General features: G+C 42.1%; 1 protein-coding gene across 6 annotated transcripts in view; it reads right to left on the bottom strand.

The window, feature by feature from the left end:
- The window catches only part of DYM (dymeclin), a 169,420-nt gene that overhangs the window by 103,671 nt on the left and 45,901 nt on the right, over positions 1-19,848 (bottom strand). For all 6 annotated transcript variants that reach the window (XM_081212836.1, XM_081212841.1, XM_081212837.1 and 3 more), the window contains exons 8-9: positions 15,851-15,976; positions 13,926-14,068 (exon numbers count right to left, since the gene is read on the bottom strand). In XM_081212836.1, coding sequence (XP_081068962.1) covers positions 13,926-14,068; positions 15,851-15,976 — 269 coding nt within the window. The remainder of the gene's footprint in view (positions 1-13,925; positions 14,069-15,850; positions 15,977-19,848) is intronic.

The following is a 19,848-nucleotide window of genomic DNA, read 5'->3' as shown; positions in this document are numbered from 1 at the left end:
GAAGAGTCGGACACGACTAAACGACTAAACAACAACAACTGTCTTAAAAGTTTGAGTCATGCTCTTCAGTCTGCTGTCCTCCCAGAAACAGACCCTTTCTGGAGAGGACACCTTAACTATTGTGGGATGTTCCCACCTGCAGAAATGATGAAATTCTAGACAAGGTGGAAAACTCCCAAACCATGTTGAAATCTGGTTCCCTGTGCTCATGCACCCAACTTCCCTTTCACTCTTATATATAATCTTTATGTACTTTTTGTAATTCAGTCACTTTTTAAAAAACAAAAGCAACACACCACTTGGTTTCCCCAGTGAATAAAACAGCATACCTTTCACCAGAAATATTTTCATGTACAGTACTTCATAGCAAAAAATTATAATCCTCAACCTTCATTCCTTATGTGCATGTGACAATTGTAAAATTGTCATTTTTAGTTAACAGCATGCAAAATAATGGATTAACCAATATCACTGCCAAGCTAGCTGAATTTAGCATCCTCCATCAAGCAGCTTCCCAAGTCAGAGCAGAGAGCTGACAGGGTGAGTTAAGCTAGCAAGGTCTTGTGACCGACCCCTGTACATCGCTGGCACCAGCAAGGCTAGACCAAGGCTCCAGCTTCTGAGCCTTGGCATGACTGCTTCCTGACTGACTGGACATATTTGCTAACCAGCCAACTCTGCTCCGTGTTTTCTCTCCTCAGCTCAGCTGGTCGCTTTTGCCCCTGTAATCACATTTGCCGAAATGGGTTGTTTGCCCAGTCACTTTTAACACATAATTTCAGGCTCCATAAATTTAAACACCCATATCCTCCCAATATTTAATGGTATCTTTGTTATTAGGATGACATTTGACCCAACTGCATTTCTTTAAGTTGGTTGCCTCATAATAAAAGCCTCTTCTGAGAATTCTTTTTTTTTTTTTTAACCAATAACCTTGAGAAGAAGAAATGTTTTTCAAAGTCAGTCATCAGCATGCTCGGTGGTGCTAAGTTCTACATAAATCACGCACCCACACCCATTTTGAGGCAGGGGGAGAGAATAACAAAATGGAGAAAAAATCTGTTTAGCTGAACTGTTACTGCTTTACTCAACCCATTTGTTGCAAGACAAGCTGTCTATACAACAGGCTCTCAATGTCAATTCCGACTCAAGCCTGACCTTTTCAGCGTCAAGAGAAGCATATTTAGCCTTTTATTTTAACCTAGTTCCCAGCTAACAAGCATATTTAAAAACTACTCTGTGTCTATCTTGATGAATGCTTTACTTGGAATTAACCTTTTCACCCAAAAGGCAGAAAACTGCATTCCAGGTACCATATTTTTCGCCCTATAGGATGCACTTTTCCCCCTCCAAAAATGAAGGGGAAATGTGTGTGCGTCCTATGGGGAGAATGCAGGCTTTCGCTGAAGCCTGGAGAGCGAGGGGGTCGGTGCAAGAAGGGTGCGAGGGGGGTCGATGGGAGAAGTGAAAATCACAACCCTTCTAGGTAAATGTGAAGAAGAGTAGGTCACTGACTTGAACATGAGGCAACACTGAGATACATTGGTTTATCTGTAATATCAACAGAGGCCGTTACTTCTCAGGGTTCCCAGGGACTGGTTTATCTACTCCTCTTTGTCAGCCACAAAATCTGTTTGCATTCATCAGCTAATACAGAGAGAAGACTATTTGGTGAAGCCAGTGGAATGGGGGGAAAGCATGGGGAACTGTCCATCAAGAACTTTATGGTGGACTAAATATACGTGCACTGGTCCACCTCCTCCACCAGGCACAAAAAACCATTGCTTGAGGGGCTATTGCTGAATTGATAGTCAGTGTTGATGCAAAGCATCAGCCATTCACATAGTTTGATTTATCCCAGCTATCAAACGAATAAGCCAGCACGGAGATGGACTTTTTGGCAAATATGTCCTCTCTTTAGAACTTGTTCTCAAGAACTGTTCAGCTGATGTCATTATGATTGTCTTTAAGATTCTGGACTAAGGACATTCATGTTTGCCCATGCTAAATTAAACAGATGCATCTTTTTTTCATGAACTGCTTTTATTGTCATCGTTACTGCTGCTTTACACAAACAGTTGTATTTCCATTTTATTGTATTTTTAAAATATGCTTATTGATGTGATAATATTTTGAACACCATTTGTAAGGTCAACCTGAAAAGTAATATATAAAATACCATGAACAAAGGGGCCAGAAATATAGGAAACAGTATAATGCTAAGCATGCTTACTCAAACGTAAGTCCTACTGTGTGCAATAGGACTCACCTCCAGATCACATGTGTATTGGTTTGCAGACTTAAGAGTCTGTATCAGGATGCATGTACGTGTATGCAATTATTTTTATTTTGTGCTGGGGGGGTAGATAGGTGGTTGAGATTCACAACATGTTATAGGGATTCCTCTATCAATAAAGGGTTGGAAACCCCTGCAATAAACAAATGGGATGGAAGAGAGGAAAAATGTCCAAGCTTAAAAAATGAACAGCAGTGTGTTCAGTAACGAACCCTGAGGATTCCATTTAAATTTTAAGTTGCCCACTTAGCATAAATTCTCTATATCTACCTGTTGCATATTTTGAATTCTACACAATAGATTATTTACAAAAACCAGAAGACAGAAATAAACTCACTACTAAGCATTTACAATAATTCCAGAATTTTATTTTTGGAAATGGAAGTATTATTCAGTTTTCTGTAAATTAATCTATAATAATTTTAATAAAAGCAATAAATATGAAATGCTTCAACCATCAGATCTTCCCTTCCTCAAATTTTAACCCATAACGCTGAAACAAATATCAGTGCTGTATCTCGACAGCTTGCATAGTTTATGGTTTGTTCATTGCCAAAAAATCAATGGAGGGTACCAAATGTGATAATGTTAAAGGGTAATCTGGGGAGACTCTTGCTCAACCTTCTCAGACACTCAGCCACAGGGGAGAGCCAATAAGGGGAAGTGCTCATCCATTGACTTTTCCAAGAAATTTATCAGTTTCCCTAAGGCCTCTTTTGCAGCATAAAGAAAGGTTATGTTGCCATCTCACTCTGGTTCACAAGTTTAAATTCCCATTGCAGCAACACCCAGAGAGTTTCCTGGTCCCTCAACTAATCTAATAGGAATGTAGCTGGCCTTCAATGGAGCTGGCCAATATAGTGAAGTCCAGCTTCGTTAACTACAATATTATTATCTGTATTATTGTGCAATGACACAGGAACTTTTACTAACTTTTGTTTGTTTGTGAATAGGTGATGTGTCATCATACTGGGGAGTAGCTGGAAAAGTTCTGAAACCAGAAACAGATGTGCTTGGTTGCTATTAAAGCGCCAAAGATAAAAATACAAAAGGAAATATATTCTCCAAGAAGCTCCAATGACGTTTCTTGACTAGATGGTTCAAATAAAAGAACTTAATGACGTAGGTCCCTAATATCTGAAAGACCACCTTTTCCCTACAGAACCTCTTGAGTGTTAAGATCAACAGAGGGGGCCTTCTTTGTAGTTCCAGCGCCCTCAGTAGTTGGGTGCAGTGATGGCCTGGGATAGGGCATTCTCTGTGGCAGGTGATAAGTTGTACAACCCCCCCCCCCTTAAAGGTACATCTGGCACCTTCAATATAGTTTCTGTTGCACACCAAAAATACACCACTATATACTGGTCTTTAACCACAGAGATATGTTTTCAGGACCCACCATATTCCTTTAAGTTGTTTGAAACAGTTTAATATTGAATCTTAAATTGTTGCAAGCTGCAGTGAGACTCGATAGTGAAGGGCAGCTAATAAATTTAATAAATAAGAATAATAACATCAGAAGTAGCATATGCTCTCACACCAACTGTGACCAGTTGTCTCCTCGATAAATACCCAATAGTGTTGCATGCAACCATAGCAATGGTAAGATCATCTAGGGACCATCCTAGTCAGCTCCCCCCCCCCCGCCCCCAGCCAGATGGATAATCTATATTAACAGAGGCAATGCTATGCTATTATTCTGTTACCCTAACTCTGTAACTTCATATGATGATGATTGCAGGGTCTGGGTTGATTCATATGGGGGGAGGCAGTCCTTGAGGTATTGCAGTCCTCGGCTGTGTAAGGCTTTATAAGTCAAAACCAGCACTTTGAATTGGGCCCAGAAACTAACTGTCAGGCCAGTCTAAAATGCTCAAACCATCTTCCCCCTAGTGAGCAACCTAGCTGCCAAATTCTGCACCAGATGATGTTTCTGAACCATCTTCAGAGGCAGTTTTCAAAGACATCTTTGTGCTCCTGACCAAATGAGCCGGAGGCCAGAGCTTAAAGATTATTTCAGAAGTTTAATTACATCTTAGTAGAAAGCATGGCTGCAAAGGTACAAAGTTCCTTGCTATGGCACTGCACTGGGGAAACGATTCCCACCAGATGTTACATTGGTTCATCTGCCTTATACAGAGTTGTCCATGAGTCAGATGAGGAATTTGCTAAGTAACTGTGATTCCAAAGTCAACACAAGCAGGACCAGGCTGCCCTCTCCCGATTGCAAAGATGTCGCCACAGAACAGTGCCAAGCATCAGAGCTCAGAAGCTTGAAAACATCACAGGGTGCCATTGCAACAGCAGCCCTCTGCAGACACCAAGAGCCAAACCTTCAAAGAGATTTTCAATAATGCTTAAAATACTCAGTACTTTACTGAAATCACTGCAAAAAGAACTTCAGAATGCAACAGAGGTAAGCAGGGGGGCGGGTTAGAATAAAGAAAAGGCTATTTTAAACAAAGAATTCTCTTTTATAACAGAAAATATTTAGGTGAGCAAAACCTCAAGAAAGCAGCTTCTCTAAAGCTGAAGTAGCACAGGGCATTTTTTAAAAAATGGTGCCATCTTCACTGATGCAGCAATATTTTGAAGCAAAACACTTCTCTTTTGCACACACACTCCTATGCCTACCTACCTGCATGAAAAACACCCAGCCTATGCCTACCTACCTGCATGAAAAACACCCAGCCAAGGCCAATATCAGCACCTTGGGCAGCTGCCAAGGCTACCACCTAGGATGGCCCACCACTCAGGCCTATGTCCCAGCTTTGCTAAAACAAAATCGAAGTCAGCATGCTGAGAAGTGTCAAGTGGCTAATCTAGCTGCCACTTAAATTTCCCACAATGACCCAGAGTGACGCTATCCCCAGGGGCTTTGTAGGAAACTGAAATGATGACCACACTTGCCTGACCACCACCACAAAAACCCACCAATGGAAAATAAAGCCCACTAGAGGGAACATTGTCGAGCAACCCCTCAAACCTGGAAAAGATTCAAAGGTCATATTACACTTCTTTTGGAAAAAGCTCCAATACCGTGGTTCCCAAACTTTCCCCCAAATGGACCACTTCAAAATTGCTGATGGTCTTGGCACAAACCAGTAGTGAATGGGGCCTGATGCAAAAATGTGCAGACCAATGAATGTAATTTAGCTTAGTACAGTAGGTGACACTTTAGCCAGGCAAATGCCAGAAGTTTACACACACTCCTCTCTGGCCTTCCAGGCTCCTCCTTCTCTCTTTGGCAATCACTTGTAGCTGAGTAAGATTGCCGTCCAGGATCACGGTCCTAACCATGAGTCCGTAAATGACTGTGTAGGTCAATTCTGGATCCACAAGTCCTTCCACAGTGGGGACATAGGTTTCCGGGCAGGAGTTGATCATGGTGAGGGTTTGCCAAGCGTGCCTTCCTCTTAGCACGTTTCTCCCTTTCGTCCTGAGCTTGAGCGTCTTCAAAGTCCACAACACCTTTGGAAAAGGCTGTTCTCCAATTGGAGTGCTCGGAGGCCAGTGTTTCCCAATTGTCGGTGTTTATACTATTTTTTTTAGATTTGCCTTGAGAGTCTTTAAACCTCTTTTGTTGACCACCAGCATTACACTTTCCATTTTTGCGCTTGTAATAGAGTAGTTGCTTTGGAAGATGATAATCAGGCATCCGAACAACATCGCCAGTCCAATGAAGTTGATGTTGAAGACTCATCGCTTTGACACTCGTGATCTTTGCTTCTACCAGTACACTGGCATTAGTTTGCCTGTCTTTCCAAGTGATGTGCAAAAATTTTCAGAGACAATGCTGAGAGAATCTTTCGAGGAGGTGGAGATGGCGTTTATAAGTGGTCCATGTTTCACAAGCATACAGTAAGGTTGGTAGTACAATAGCTTTGTAAACAAGCATTTTGGTTTCCCTGTGAATGTCCCGGTCCTCAAACACTCTGCACTTCAGTCAGGAGGAAGCTGCACTCGCAGAGTTCAGGTGATGTTGGATTTCGGCATCAATGTCGGCCTTTGTGGAAAGATAACTGCCCAGGTAGGAGACGTGATCGACACTTTCCAATGTTACACCATGGAGTTGGATTTGTGGCACTGCAAAGGGGTTGTTTTGTGCTTGTTGGTGCAGCACTTTGGTTTTTTGGATGTTGAGTGATAGGCCAAGCTTTTTGTAAGCTTCTGCAAAGATATTTAGGATGGTTTGAAGGTCATCCTCTGAGAGGCCACACACTATGTTGTCATCAGCATACTGAAGCTCTGTGACGGAAGTTATGGTAACCTTACTCTTTGCTTTCAGCCTACTCAAGTTAAAGAGCTTTCCATCTGTTCAATATATGATTTCTACCCTGGTGGGGCATTTCCTTCGACAATGTGTAGAATCACGGCAATGAAAATAATAAATAGGGTTGGGGTGATAACACATCCCTGTTTAACACCTGATCCCACTGATAATGGTTCACTTTGAGAGCCACTGTTATCTGCGATTGTTGCTGTCATATTATCATGGAGGAGCCGAAGGATCTTCACAAATTTATCTGGGCAGCTGATTTTCAGGACAGTCCACAGGGCAGTATGATTTACAGTGTCAAAGACCTTAGGCCAATAAATGCCATATACTGCCTAAGGACACATTCCACCCAAGTAAAAACACTCAAGGATGCCATGGCCAGGGGTGGGTGGCAGGATGTGGTCTGGTGAGAGTTCAGAGGGTCAAATAGAGAGGCCTGGCCCTTGGGCATGGGCTTCTCCATCTCTGCAGCACACAATTCCTATCACTAGTCCTTCTTAATACAAACCAGGTGCATGACATATGCAAGACTGTCCCAACTATGAGCTGCAAGAGAAGTCATTCTCTCACAGTGCAATGGGTTCCTGAGAGGAGGCGGCTCTGTTTCGGCTCTGCCCAAGATCTTGCGTAAAAGGGGAAGAGGATATGGCTTGCAAAGCTGGCAAAAAGGTTTAGACCAGCAGTGGCCTTATGTAAAACAGTGACAACCATAATTAATCAGTGCTTCTTCACCTTAATCCCACTTTCCCCCAATAACGGCATTGCTCTTCCTCCAAATCAGTCACCCTGAACAAGACACTCAAGAAGCCAATAGATTCATGTGCCACAAGTCACCCTACTCTTGCCCAAATGTAGCAGCACAAAGCCCCAAATCAACTCATCTATAACCACCCAACTGGAAGGAGGCAATTAAATTTAATCCGTGACAGCTAAGTAGTTAGTTTTATCCACACACTGTTATTTTGCTAAGCACAGAAACACTATTTTAGTCTTGTTATAATTTGGCTGGGCAAACTTTCACAGAAAGAAGGAAAATGTTTTTGATGGCTTGTTCAAAAGGAAAAACAGCCATTTATCAGAGGTTACGTAAAAAAAAAAAAATCTCATACTTGTGTTGGAAACTCAAGCTTGGCAGAACATACTTCATTAGAGTTGGTTCTTTTAAAATGTTCACTGAAAAAATAATGTTGTTTGTTATAATCCCGTTAACAGCTTGGCCTAAATTAAAAGAAATAAATGTCAAAGTCGGAAACTTTCCTACATCCTTAACCCAGCCTTTATGTCTAAAAAAACAAATGGGACAAGTAAAAGAAAACTTCCCTCAACCTTCAGATCCAAAAAGGCAAATTAAGACAAATATCCTTACTTGCCATGGCTGTTGCCCAACTTCTGTCAGAACAGATTCCTTAATATTGACATCTGTTGCCATGCCTAGAGAATTGGGAGGGGGGGCAATTAAAATTACCATGCCCACATGGAAGCTGCCGAAAAGCCCTTTCCTGCTACGGCCCTCCATGCAGCAAGCACAGTGCTTCCAAGCATCCTTGAATCAGCCCAACTGCATATCCATAGTGGGGGCTTCCAGAGATATGCAAACTGGCATGGAGACATTGCGTATGTTTGGGCAGACTCACAGAATCAGAGGCTTTTGAGTGTTACACCACACTCTAAGCTAGAGGATGCAATATTTGGGAGTTAGATCTGCAGGATACAGTAAAAACTGTATATGAATGCAATACCTAAACATATGATTTCTAAATTATCAGAAAGTAAACATTTATTTATTCATGGCACTTGCTGGCTGGGTTTCCAACAAAAAGTTGCCCAAAGCATTCTGAGGTTAAGAATTCCAAAATTCTTCCATGTGGTATGTCAGCTTTGAGACCACAAGGAAGCAGCTTACTCATGTTGCTTGGTTGCTACCTCAACATCAGAAGCCCATTTCTCTCAGAAGGGAAACACAAGCGTACAGTGTTTTCATTGGGGCAGAGCAAAAGTTGTGGGCAAATATTTTACAGCTGAAAAAGTTTGGAAGGCCTGGAATGCCCAGAAGATCCTTAAAAAATTGCTTTTCCCACTTCTGTTCACCGCTCTTCTCAGATGCTGCTTTGATGATGGCACTTCCTGCAGACTACATTATCCTATCAGATATCATATACTGCCAGGGTTATAAAGTCCCCATAGCAGAGGAACTCTGGCACAATGAAAACATCTCCAAGCCAAATCAGAGTGAGGACTATTACCCCCTCTGCACTCGAAACAGCAGAAGATGTCTGCTCCAATTTGCTTACCTCCTAATAACCGCTGTAACAAGGAGAGGAACATGCTTCATAGGGGAAGGTTTTCCCCCCATGAAAACACAACCTCCACTTTGACTCAGTGCTAATTGTTATCTTATCATTTCAGAAAGCATGCCATTAAGGCAAGGATCCATAGGTTATTATTTAATGAATTAAATTATATCCCATGCTCCCTCCTGATGGCTGCAATGATTTAATGGCACTGTAACAGGACCACCCGCACCTGTCAACTACCTGGCATCACAATGACATCAGATGACGCAAAGCAATATTTTTTCTTTGTGGGCTCAGCTCAAGCTGCACCACCAGAGGAAGATGCTTCCCATCACCAAGCCAGTGATGTAAAAGAATATTTGAGCTTACAGCAAGCCCTGCTTGGGGAAAGGGGTCAGCTGCGCTATGAGTTCCCCACTCAGAACTCTATGGCACAGTTATGCCCAGCAGGCATTCTGTCGCTGATCAGCACTGACAGCAAGTCTTGCTTGCCAAGGAATAACTAGGGGCAGACTTTAAGGTTCCCAATTGTTCACTGGCAGCTATACCTCTAACTTGCTCCACACCTGCGATGACATTTGATGCCAGGCATTGAGCAGGTGGACATGGCTTGCGGAAGACACCTTTGCAGAGCAAACTGGGACCCATGCCAGGCCTAATAATGCTTGCTTGCAGGAGGTTCCTCAACCCTGTCATGTAGGAACCTACCTGCTCAGGGATTTTTAAATAGAAATACTATCAAATAGCAAATACGGGACGCGGGCGGCGCTGTGGGTTAAACCACAGAGCCTAGGACTTGCCGATCAGAAGGTCGGCGGTTCAAATCCCCGTGACAGGGTGAGCTCCCGTTGCTCGGTCGCTGCTCCTGCCAACCTAGCAGTTCGAAAGCACATCCAAGTGCAAGTAGATAAATAGGTACTGCTCCGGCGGGAAGGTAAATGGCGTTTCCGTGTGCTGCTCTGGTTCGCCAGAAGCGGCTTAGTCATGCTGGCCACATGATCCAGAGGCTGTATGCCGGCTCCCTCGGCCAATAAAGCGAGATGAGCGCCGCAACCCCAGAGTCAGTCATGACTGGACCTAATGGTCAGGGGTCCCTTTACCTTTACCCTTTACTAGCAAACAGAGTTTGCAATTTAGCAGACTCAGATATGTTCTTGACTGGGAGAATAAATGCAAGGACTCACGTAGTGAATGACCTGGGAGTGCCCAATGCTGTAGCATCGTTGAAGTTGAGTGTGTGCGGATCTGACTGGTGCTTGTAAGGGGTACTACTGGGAACCTGACATAAGCTCCTCTGAGCTTTCCAGGGAATAATACAGTAAACGTAAAAAATAAACCATGGTTCAGATGTGTGAAAGGGGAATCCCTTTTGTGTGGCTTGTTCTATTTTCAAAGTTACATTCCAGGCTGACAAAGCAAATCCACATTCTCAATCCCATACAAGCACTGGATTGCTCTACGCCACAGCACTAGCTGGAGTTAACGTTGCAAATTTTGAGCAGCATAAGCAAAAAGTGCATCGTCTTTCTGTTTTTCCAATAATCAAGCTGCACTTGACTACCTATACACCAAATCTCACCTTTCTTTATGTGGCAGAAATGCCTTAAACACTTTGATACACTTGCCAGAGAAATAATCCACTATCTAAAGTAGGAGGGAAGAAATTCCTGTATTGTCAGGAATCTCTAAAAAGCCCGTCTGGAACAATTTAAGCAATTTATCAGTGATTTGAGAGAAAATAACTACTATTCAATGTCTGAAAGAACAGCATTAGCATGGCAAGTCGATACATGTTTGTAAATTCAACAGAGCCCAGAGGGGTTGTGGGAGGCTGGCTCTTTCCTATCAGCTGTCTACTGTACACTTACTCCAAACAACAAAGAAATGCTCTTTTACTGCCTCCAAGAGGAGAATCAGGTGCACTGTCATGGGCTTGACTGAAAACTTTCCGAGCAAGTAAAAATGAGCCCACTTTTAATGTGCTTGGCAAGGTAGCTCCAGCACAGATTCAACATATAAAAATAGAAGACTCTGAATTACTAGATTACCCACTTCTTTGCAAAGGCTGACAGTCCTCATCATTAGGAGGGAATGGGTATGGGGAGAGAAATAACATGCATATATAGTTGCTGTCACAGCATTTCCCAAGGTTATGAAACTGATTGTACCTTCTGCCCTGCTTCCCCAATCCAGCACAAAGTGTCTGTTCCACATATTAGCACATGGTGATCTTTGTAGAGATGATAGTCATATTGGAATCCAAACCCCAGGGGCACTTGCACCTATAGAATGGGAGCCTGTAGGCAAGGGTCACTCCAAATATCACTGGAAATGTGTAAGAACCAGCTTGGTAAGAAAGAGGGCCAGTTGTGAATGAACAGATCAGGACAGTGAGAGCCAGTGCAGTGTAGTTGCCAGAGTATTGGACAATGAATGAGTGGGTAAGCTTGTGCCGGTCACACAAACTCCATTCTAACCTGTCTCAGGGGTTGCTGTGGGGATAACAGAGTGAGAAATAACCACATATAGCAACTTGAGATCCTTAGAGGAAAGCTGAAATATAAGCAAAGCAAACATTATTTAAAGGGCTTAGTTAAGCGCAGGCATAGGCAAACTCGGATTCCCATCATCCCTGACCACTGGTCCTGTTAGCTAGGGATGATGGGAGTTGAAGTCCCAAAACATCTGGAGGGCCGAATTTGCCTATGCCTACTTAAGCGGAACGGGGGGGGGAGGTCCTGGTATTATAAGTCCCCAAATTCTATAGCTGATAAAAATGCATCTTTTAGAGCGGGACATACTGGCTGGCCCAAGGCACCCCGTCTTCCCCATCTGGATTTGGGCCAGAAAAAAAGGCAAGGTATGGTTGCATGGGGGTAAGATGAAAGCACACACAATTTGTGACACTCTACATCATTGCTGAGGGGACGCAGGTGGCGCTGTGGGTTAAACCACAGAGCCTAGGACTTGCTGATCAGAAAGTCGGCGGTTCGAATCCCCGCAACAGGGTGAGCTCCCGTTGCTTGGTCCCTGCTCCTGCCAACCTAGCAGTTCGAAAGCACGTCAAAGTGCAAGTAGATAAATAGGTACCACTCCGGCGGGAAAATAATGGCATTTCTATGCGCTGCTCTGGTTCGCCAGAAGCGGCTTTGTCATGCTGGCCACATGACCCGGAAGCTGTCTGCGGACAAACGCCGGCTCCCTCGGCCTATAGAGTGAGATGAGTGCACAACCCCCGAGTCAGTCACGACTGGACCTAATGGTCAGGGGTACCTTTACCTTTACATCATTGCTGATCAAGGGGGACATCTGTTAAGGCAACAGCCTTAACTTCCAATCAGATTTGTGAGATTTGAGCCAACAGGTGAAAGCCTTAATTCTGGTTCTAGCAAGCAGGTGGTTTTTCTTTTTTTAAAAAATTGAATAATAATACAATTCCTAACAAAAGAAAAAAATCTATATGCTCTAAGCACCCACCCATAAGCCACAGCCCTCTTCAACAAAACTTCTGCTGCCAAAGCTACAGGGTTTCCATTATCTGCCTTATATGCAATAATAGTTTAATTCTAGTTCATGCAGATGTATCATGTTTGCATCATAGTACATCCAAGACACTTCACCAAGTCTTTGTTGTTCTCTACTGGCTTGAGACAAGACAATAATGAAAACTGCTAGTATGTTTAAGATTAACATTTTGCTCACCGTGGGGTCTTTAGCAGGGAGGAAGTGCAGACAATCTGCTTTAATTGTTTTTGTTGCAGAAGAGTTACAGACAGGGGAGTGGGGGGAGAGGAAATAAAATGCACATGAAAGCCTTCCTACCACACACAGTATTGTGGTTAGAACTTGTCAGCATTCCTTACAGACACAGAATTGATTCATGCTGAAAACAGATACCCAAAGAGGCAGGGCGTACCAAAAAGTGATTCCTATCAGAAGAGAAGAGAAGGCAAATCTATTCACTTCAAAACTGAGAAAAAGAAGGCTGGGTAGTGTGCAATTATATGGCAAAGAAACTAAGCCGGTACTCAGTACTGAGACATGTAACTCCCATGGCAATGAAAATAACTCCCTGTGCTCACAACTGTTTGCATTTAATGTCTTCAGAATGATTTGGGGAAAAATCCTAGTACAGAGATGTGGTACAAAAGGAGTTAGGACACTTCACATAACCAAAATTGAGGGTTTTAGTCTCACTTTGCATCTCCAGGTATGGGTCCATGATCCAGCGGGATGGAACAATCAGAGTGTTAAAGGTAAAGGGACCCCTGACCATTAGGTCCAGTTGCGGATGACTCTGGGGTTGCGGAGCTCATCTTGCTTTACTGGCCATGGGAGCCAGCGTACAGCTTCTGGGTCATGTGGCCAGCATGACCAAGCCGCTTCTGGCGAACCAGAGCAGTGCACGGAAACGCCGTTTACCTTCCTGCCAGAGCAGTACCTATGTATCTACTTGCACTTTGACGTGCTTTCGAACTGCTAGGTTGGCAGGAGCTGGGACTGAGAAACGGGAGCTCACTCTGTCGCGGGGATTCAAACCGCTGACCTTCTGTTCGGCAAGCCCAAGAGGCTCAGAGTGTTAGCTGGACATATAATCAGACACACTTGTAACTATGCCCATGAGGGTTAACTTCAATGGCCTAGAGACAGATCGAGTAGAAATTACTTAGGTAACATAGTGTGTGGAAACAGATAGTAATGAAGGGTACTACCTTTACCGTCCAGTTCTTATAAAGGTCATACCAGTCTCAAAAGAGAATATTTTAGAAGAATGTGTATGTAAACTAAAGTGGAAGCACTGAAGGCAGCAACACACAGAGACTCCAGATTTCTATGCCATCTAATTACTGAAAGGCTTTCCCCCCAGTCTTAGTAAAACCTACAGCACAATCCCTTGCACTCTGCACAGCTTAAGTCCTGGTCCACTTCTGTTTTTCCTACTACCCCCATAAAAACAACATTCCTGCAGAAAAGCAAGCAAACCACAGATACAGTAGAATCAAACCCTCAAAAGAGAAATGGACAAATACATAGGTAGCACCAGTACATAAAGACTCACTTGCTACTCCTGATGCAATTCCATAAAGCAGTCCTCCTCCGTCTGACTCTGGCTGAAAGACATGTGTCCCTGGGGGAGGACTTCTCTCTTGTCTGATGAAGTTATATAGCAATGTTTTCACAAGTCTGCTGGTATACGGGAGACTGAAAATGCAAAACAGAGCCAGAAATTTAGAATGATTTGGGATGGCACTACAATAAAATTCAGATTTCTTTCTCCTACCATCCTTCTCATTGGGATGGATGACACTATTTGCCTGAAGCTGCTTTCTTAATCCTGGCAAGAGTGCTTACATTTACTTTTTGCAAAATATGTAGTAGTTCAGGTTGTCCAGGCACATTTAAAGATTATTCTAACTGGATTTATCACCACTCCATAAAGGAAGTGAAAACCTTGCAGTTGCCTTCCACTCCGTTGCACATATTGGTCAATAATATCAATAATCAACTGAACTTGCACATGTCTCAACTGTTTAAATTGTGGGGAAATAGCAGAGATAACTTCATTCAGAGATGGAAAGGAGATACTGTCTGCTAGGATTCTGTAAAGTCCTTTAGGTGAATGCAGTCTCAGACAACAGATTAGTTAAGTATGGTTTACATTTGACATTATCATCATCTTGATTTAAGCATCAAACTTCCAACTCCCCATCCCCTGACTTATGCAGGATGTATTTATTCACAGAAAGGAAATAACCATCAGATTATATGCTTCCTTGACATATTGACCACACAAGAATATTTTTCTGGCATATGGTGTTGTGACTATGAGAGACTATATATTGCTCTCTTCTCTGTGTTTTAGTGGCAAAAAAGGGGCATGTTCAACATAAATGAAGGCAAGCCACTAAATGTCTTTGGAAAAGCATTGCTGCTAATATTGTGCAAGAAACACATGGTTGCACATGCACATGGGAGATTATCTATGTCTAGATTCAAATCCTCACTTTATCTATAAAGCTCACTGTCTCACAACCCAACTTTCCTGTAAGCAGTTTCTCAAACGCTTTTTGACTTCGACCCTACCTTCTAAACACACTCCACCCCTGCAGAACCCCAATCTACAGTGGGATCCAGAAATATGAATAAATAAGTTATAGCTGTAAAGAAAATCTGAAAAAATCCTAGATAATTTGGGAGAGCATAAAGGTCTCCTTGACTATCACCCCAAGGCTTTACATTTATTAAAAAAAACAATAACCAGTTTATTATTAAAATAAAATTCAGAAAGGGAGTCACGACATTGCATTCTGTGCACAGTTGATCAAAATCCTACTAAAAAAACCCAGAGGCTGGTCTATTTATTTATTTGGGAAAGATGTTATGTATCCTAGGGTGTGGTGAGATTAGTTTTTCAGTGAAGCAGCTCATCTTCCACAAGAGGGACAGGATCAATGGGTTCTGTACTTGCCTCTGATAATCCTCAACACCCAAGCCCCTAACCGCTGAAGGATTTCTCAGCTAACTGCCCACCACCCTACCCCACCCACAGTCACACAGTTTGAGAAATGGTGCCTCAGATGCAAAGAGATGCAGTAAGAATTGTGAAGCACTTTGTACTCTGAAAAAAGTTCTGTATTTTTTTAAAAAATAAAATATAGAATGGCTGAACTTTCTATATTCCACAGGATTCTGCATATGTATAATAAAGTGGGATTGTATGTAGACATACCCACATGCAAACTATTTCACATTTAGAGTCAGCGTTCTATTTTTACTGCCTTGACACACTTCTATTTAGATGAGCTGAATATTTTCTCATCTCTCCGAGTTGTTAAGATTCAGTTCACTAGGAGTTTGAGAGATACTCTGGCATCCCAACTAAATGAAAGCATTTATAATATTGAAGCGGCAGATACAAGAACTCAGTGAACTCCAATAATGAAAACAATCTATATAGAAAGCAGCATTGTGGTTTGAACATACCATCGACCACGCATGAGGTATTTATGAATGATGCTTTCCCGCAGAATTTCCTTGTGGAACAGTTGGCAGGAGAGGAAAACAACAAAAGTCGTCACAGCTTCTAGAGAAATGCTGTATGTTATGTCTCTGCAAAGAAAAATAGTAAGAGGATTAATGAAAACCAATGAATATGTATTTGACAGTTGAATTTTTCGATTATGAGCAAATACTTGAAATTAATGTGTTTGCAATAAGCCTAGAGCAAGGAAGCCCTTGAGAATAAGGAAAGGGCCCCAGCTCCTGTCAACAATGTCACAGAAGCTCTTCCAGATGTATGAAATGAATCAAGAATACACTACAGTGGTACCTCAGGTTACAGACGCTTCAGGTTACAGACACCGCTAACCCAAAAATAGTACCTCAGGTTAGGAACTTTGCTTCAGGATGAGAACAGAAATTGTGTGGCGGCAGCGTGGCGGCAGTGGGAGGCCCCATTAGCTAAAGTGGTACCTCAGGTTAAGAACAGTTTCAGATTAAGAACGGACCTCCAGAACAAATTAAGTTCTTAACCCGAGGTACCATTGTATTAAATACTGTCCTATTTCTAGCTCCCTCATTGCTTCCAACACCCACCCCCCACCTTTTGTCTTAACAAATCAAATGGAACTCCATTTATCTTTTGTTTTTATTTATTACATTGACATTCCACCTTTCCTCCAAGAAGTACAAGGTATTGTACACTGTTCTCCTCTCACCTCATTTTATTATCACAACTGTCCTACAAGGTAGATTTCACAATTTTATCCTCATTTTATCATCACAACTGTCCTACAAGGTAGATTTCACCAAGAGACCTTCATGGCCAAGTGGGGATCGGAACTCCTGAAGATCTCCCGGACCCCAATCCAACCAATATTCTCACCACTACACAACACTGTCTCTAATGTATTTGTTTTGCTTTGTCTGACATATGAGGCTTCATTACTACTACTTATAAAACACCCACATTTAGCTAGACCAGCAGTAAGCAACGTAGTGCCCTCCAGATGTTGTCAGACAACAACTCTCATCAACCCCAATCATAGGCCATGCTAGCTATGGATGATGGGCGTTGCTGTCTAGCAACATCAAGAGGGTACCACATTAGCTACCCCTGAGCTATACGGTATGTGAGACCAGCTGCCGCTGCGAAAAATTATGTCCCTGTGTCACACGACCTCCCTTTAACACATAGGCGCATTTGCCCTGCGCCATTATTTCATGTGCTTCTCCACCCAACATCATTATCTGGCAGTGGCAGATGTGGAGACACAACATTTCCATGACTTACAGCAAGGGGAAAGTGATCCTACATGCAGTATAATGTGTACATGTGCATAATGTTTAGCTCCAAACAAAAGATTACCTTTTGCTAAGGAATACCTTAGCAAAAGACAAGGAACACTAAGTATACTATTTAGAACATTTCTAAACTGCTCTAAACAGCTCAACATTAAAAAATATCTAAGTGATGTACCATTTAAGTGGTCTCTTAAGAGAAAAATACTTATTATTATTCAAGAGATGTGTTACAAGCAAGTTTTTAAAGACAAAGGAATTGCCTCTGAAGTTGTACTTGAGTATGTTGTACTTGAAAGATGTTAGATATGACAAGTAATTGACATGTTTCTACTATTAAATAAATGTTCTCTAGTATCTCCTTTAAAAGAAATGCATCACAAATCTGTGTACCATCCTTGCGCAGTTTTCTAGTCTCTCTTTTGAAATCTGCATCCTTGTGCTTTGGTCTTTAAAAGTCATCCCAGGCAGACAGGAGATACTGCACACAAAAACAGCTCCTATCCCATATGGCTAGGATGTTTGAATGACCAGTTCTTGTAGCCAGGGGCTCCCACCAATGAAATCAGCATCACCAGTTGGGTGCTGGTTCATTGGGAAAGACTCGCTCAGCCAACTCCCATTTAAAAAGAATTATTTGAATGTTATCTCAGTTAAGCAGGAGTTGCTCAAGAAGAAGTACCACATACATGACAGGTGTAACAAAAGAGCCACTAAGATGTATAAATTGCTTTCTACTAAAGTGCTTTCATGAACACCTGAGAGAATAAAAATATTACATAAAACATCATAAAGTGTCACCTTGTATTACACACTTTTTAATAAACAAGTCTACAGTGGACCCTCCAGATACAGTGGTGCCCCGCAAGACGAATGCCTCGCAAGACGGAAAACTCGCTAGACGAAAGAGTTTTCCGTTTTGGAGGTGCTTCGCAAAACGAATTTCCTATGGGCTTGCTTCGCAAGACGACAATGTCTTGCGAGTTCCTGCTGGTTTTTTTCCCCTCCCCCCCTTTTTCTAAGCCGCTAAGCCGCTTATCAGCTGATCCGATCAGCAGATAAGCCGCTAAAAGCCGCTAATAGCGCTAATCTGCTAATCCTTCAATGGGCTTGCTTCGCAAGACGAAAAAACCGCTAGATGAAGAGAATCTCAGAACGGATTCTTTTCGTCTTGCGAGGCACCACTGTATTAACTTAATTCGTTCCGGGGGTCCGTGTGTAACCCAAAAGTTACGTTACCCAAAGGTAACGTGACCCGAGGTATCACTGTACTTGATTCTTACATTCAGCATATAGAATACACCATACAGAAGGGATACATGTATGGTTAATAATTTTCACTTTAGCCTGTATTTTCTGCTTTGCTGATATGCCAGGATGGCCAAGGTGTTCAGGAAGGTACGCCTTTAGGGTGGTATTCAACTAAGTTTTACTCAGAGTAGATCTACTGAACTTCATGAACCTTAGTCATTTTCATTAATTTCAGTGGATCTACTCTTAGTTGCTTGCTGCCCATACACTGGCCCACCTTACTTATTTAAGCCATTCTAATTTCTTACACCTCAACTTTAACCCAGTTAACTGATTTCACTGGAAGCATTAAGAGTTTTTTAATAAAAGAAATCACTAATTATGATTGTCAGAATTGGTTGTTCCACACTGCAAGTTTCAAATAATACAGGAACAGGGTTTGATTGCCATACTTCCTGAGGGTCTACCAGAAAAGGTGAAAGAGGAATTGCCAAAGAGTATAGGTCAGTTTAGAACACTGCAAAGCAAGCTGAGTATCCAATTATCATTTTCAGGGTATGAATACAAGAACTTAATGTGAACCTGATCTTTCCTCTTGGCATAGCTCCCAAAATTAACGCCCACTAATGGCAAACATGCATGCAAAGAATATACTAGTTACAGTCATCCATAAATGTTTGGGAAGCTTCTCAATGTACTTTTAAAAAAATAATAATTGAAAGCAACCGTGACCTCTTCTGCCACCCTCTTCTCCATGGAAAGAACAGGAAATATTTCCAGTTAATTCTCCCACCTCCACAGAACGGAAGGGAGTGCATTCAGAAGCTACAACAGGGAATTAAGATGCCTTGTTTACGAGTCATTTCATGCCTCTGGGTAAGCTTCAGATGGTCAGTATTTTGATTTCTAGTCCCTACTTACCATTGTATTCAAATAACAAAAAACATTTCAGTTTAATATGATGTGTGTTAAGGGCTTTCTGTTTTCTAACAACAAGCCACAGAACCTAACCCCACTAGCACCATTTCTCATACTGGTGGAAAGCAAATCAACCAATTCACCCTTAACATGACTATAGCTCTACAATTCAACCGTAAAAATAAAAATTATCATCTATAAGTGATATGAAACATTCACTGAATTATTCTAAATGAAGGATATTTGCATCCTTGCAATATTACATAACCACCATCCAAAAAAAAAACCTACATGATTTTTCTGGACTTGATTTACTCTTAGTGCTGAAGTCAGACATAATAGCAAACCAGCGAATGATGCTTTGCTTTTATGAGATGAGCATGTTCTGTCATCTCCTTCCTTTACATGTGATAACAGACACTTCCTAAGATGGTTAACGAAAAAACACAGCTTGCTATTGCATCCAAACACAGCAACCATATTCTGCTGCATTTGGAAGCAACAGCAAACGA

This window comes from Podarcis bocagei, assembly GCF_964188305.1.
Source record: "Podarcis bocagei genome assembly, chromosome: 11".
In the NCBI taxonomy this organism is placed as follows: Eukaryota; Metazoa; Chordata; class Lepidosauria; order Squamata; family Lacertidae; genus Podarcis; species Podarcis bocagei.
The sequence above is the reverse complement of the archived record's forward strand: the minus strand, read 5'-3'. Positions and strand labels throughout refer to the sequence as shown.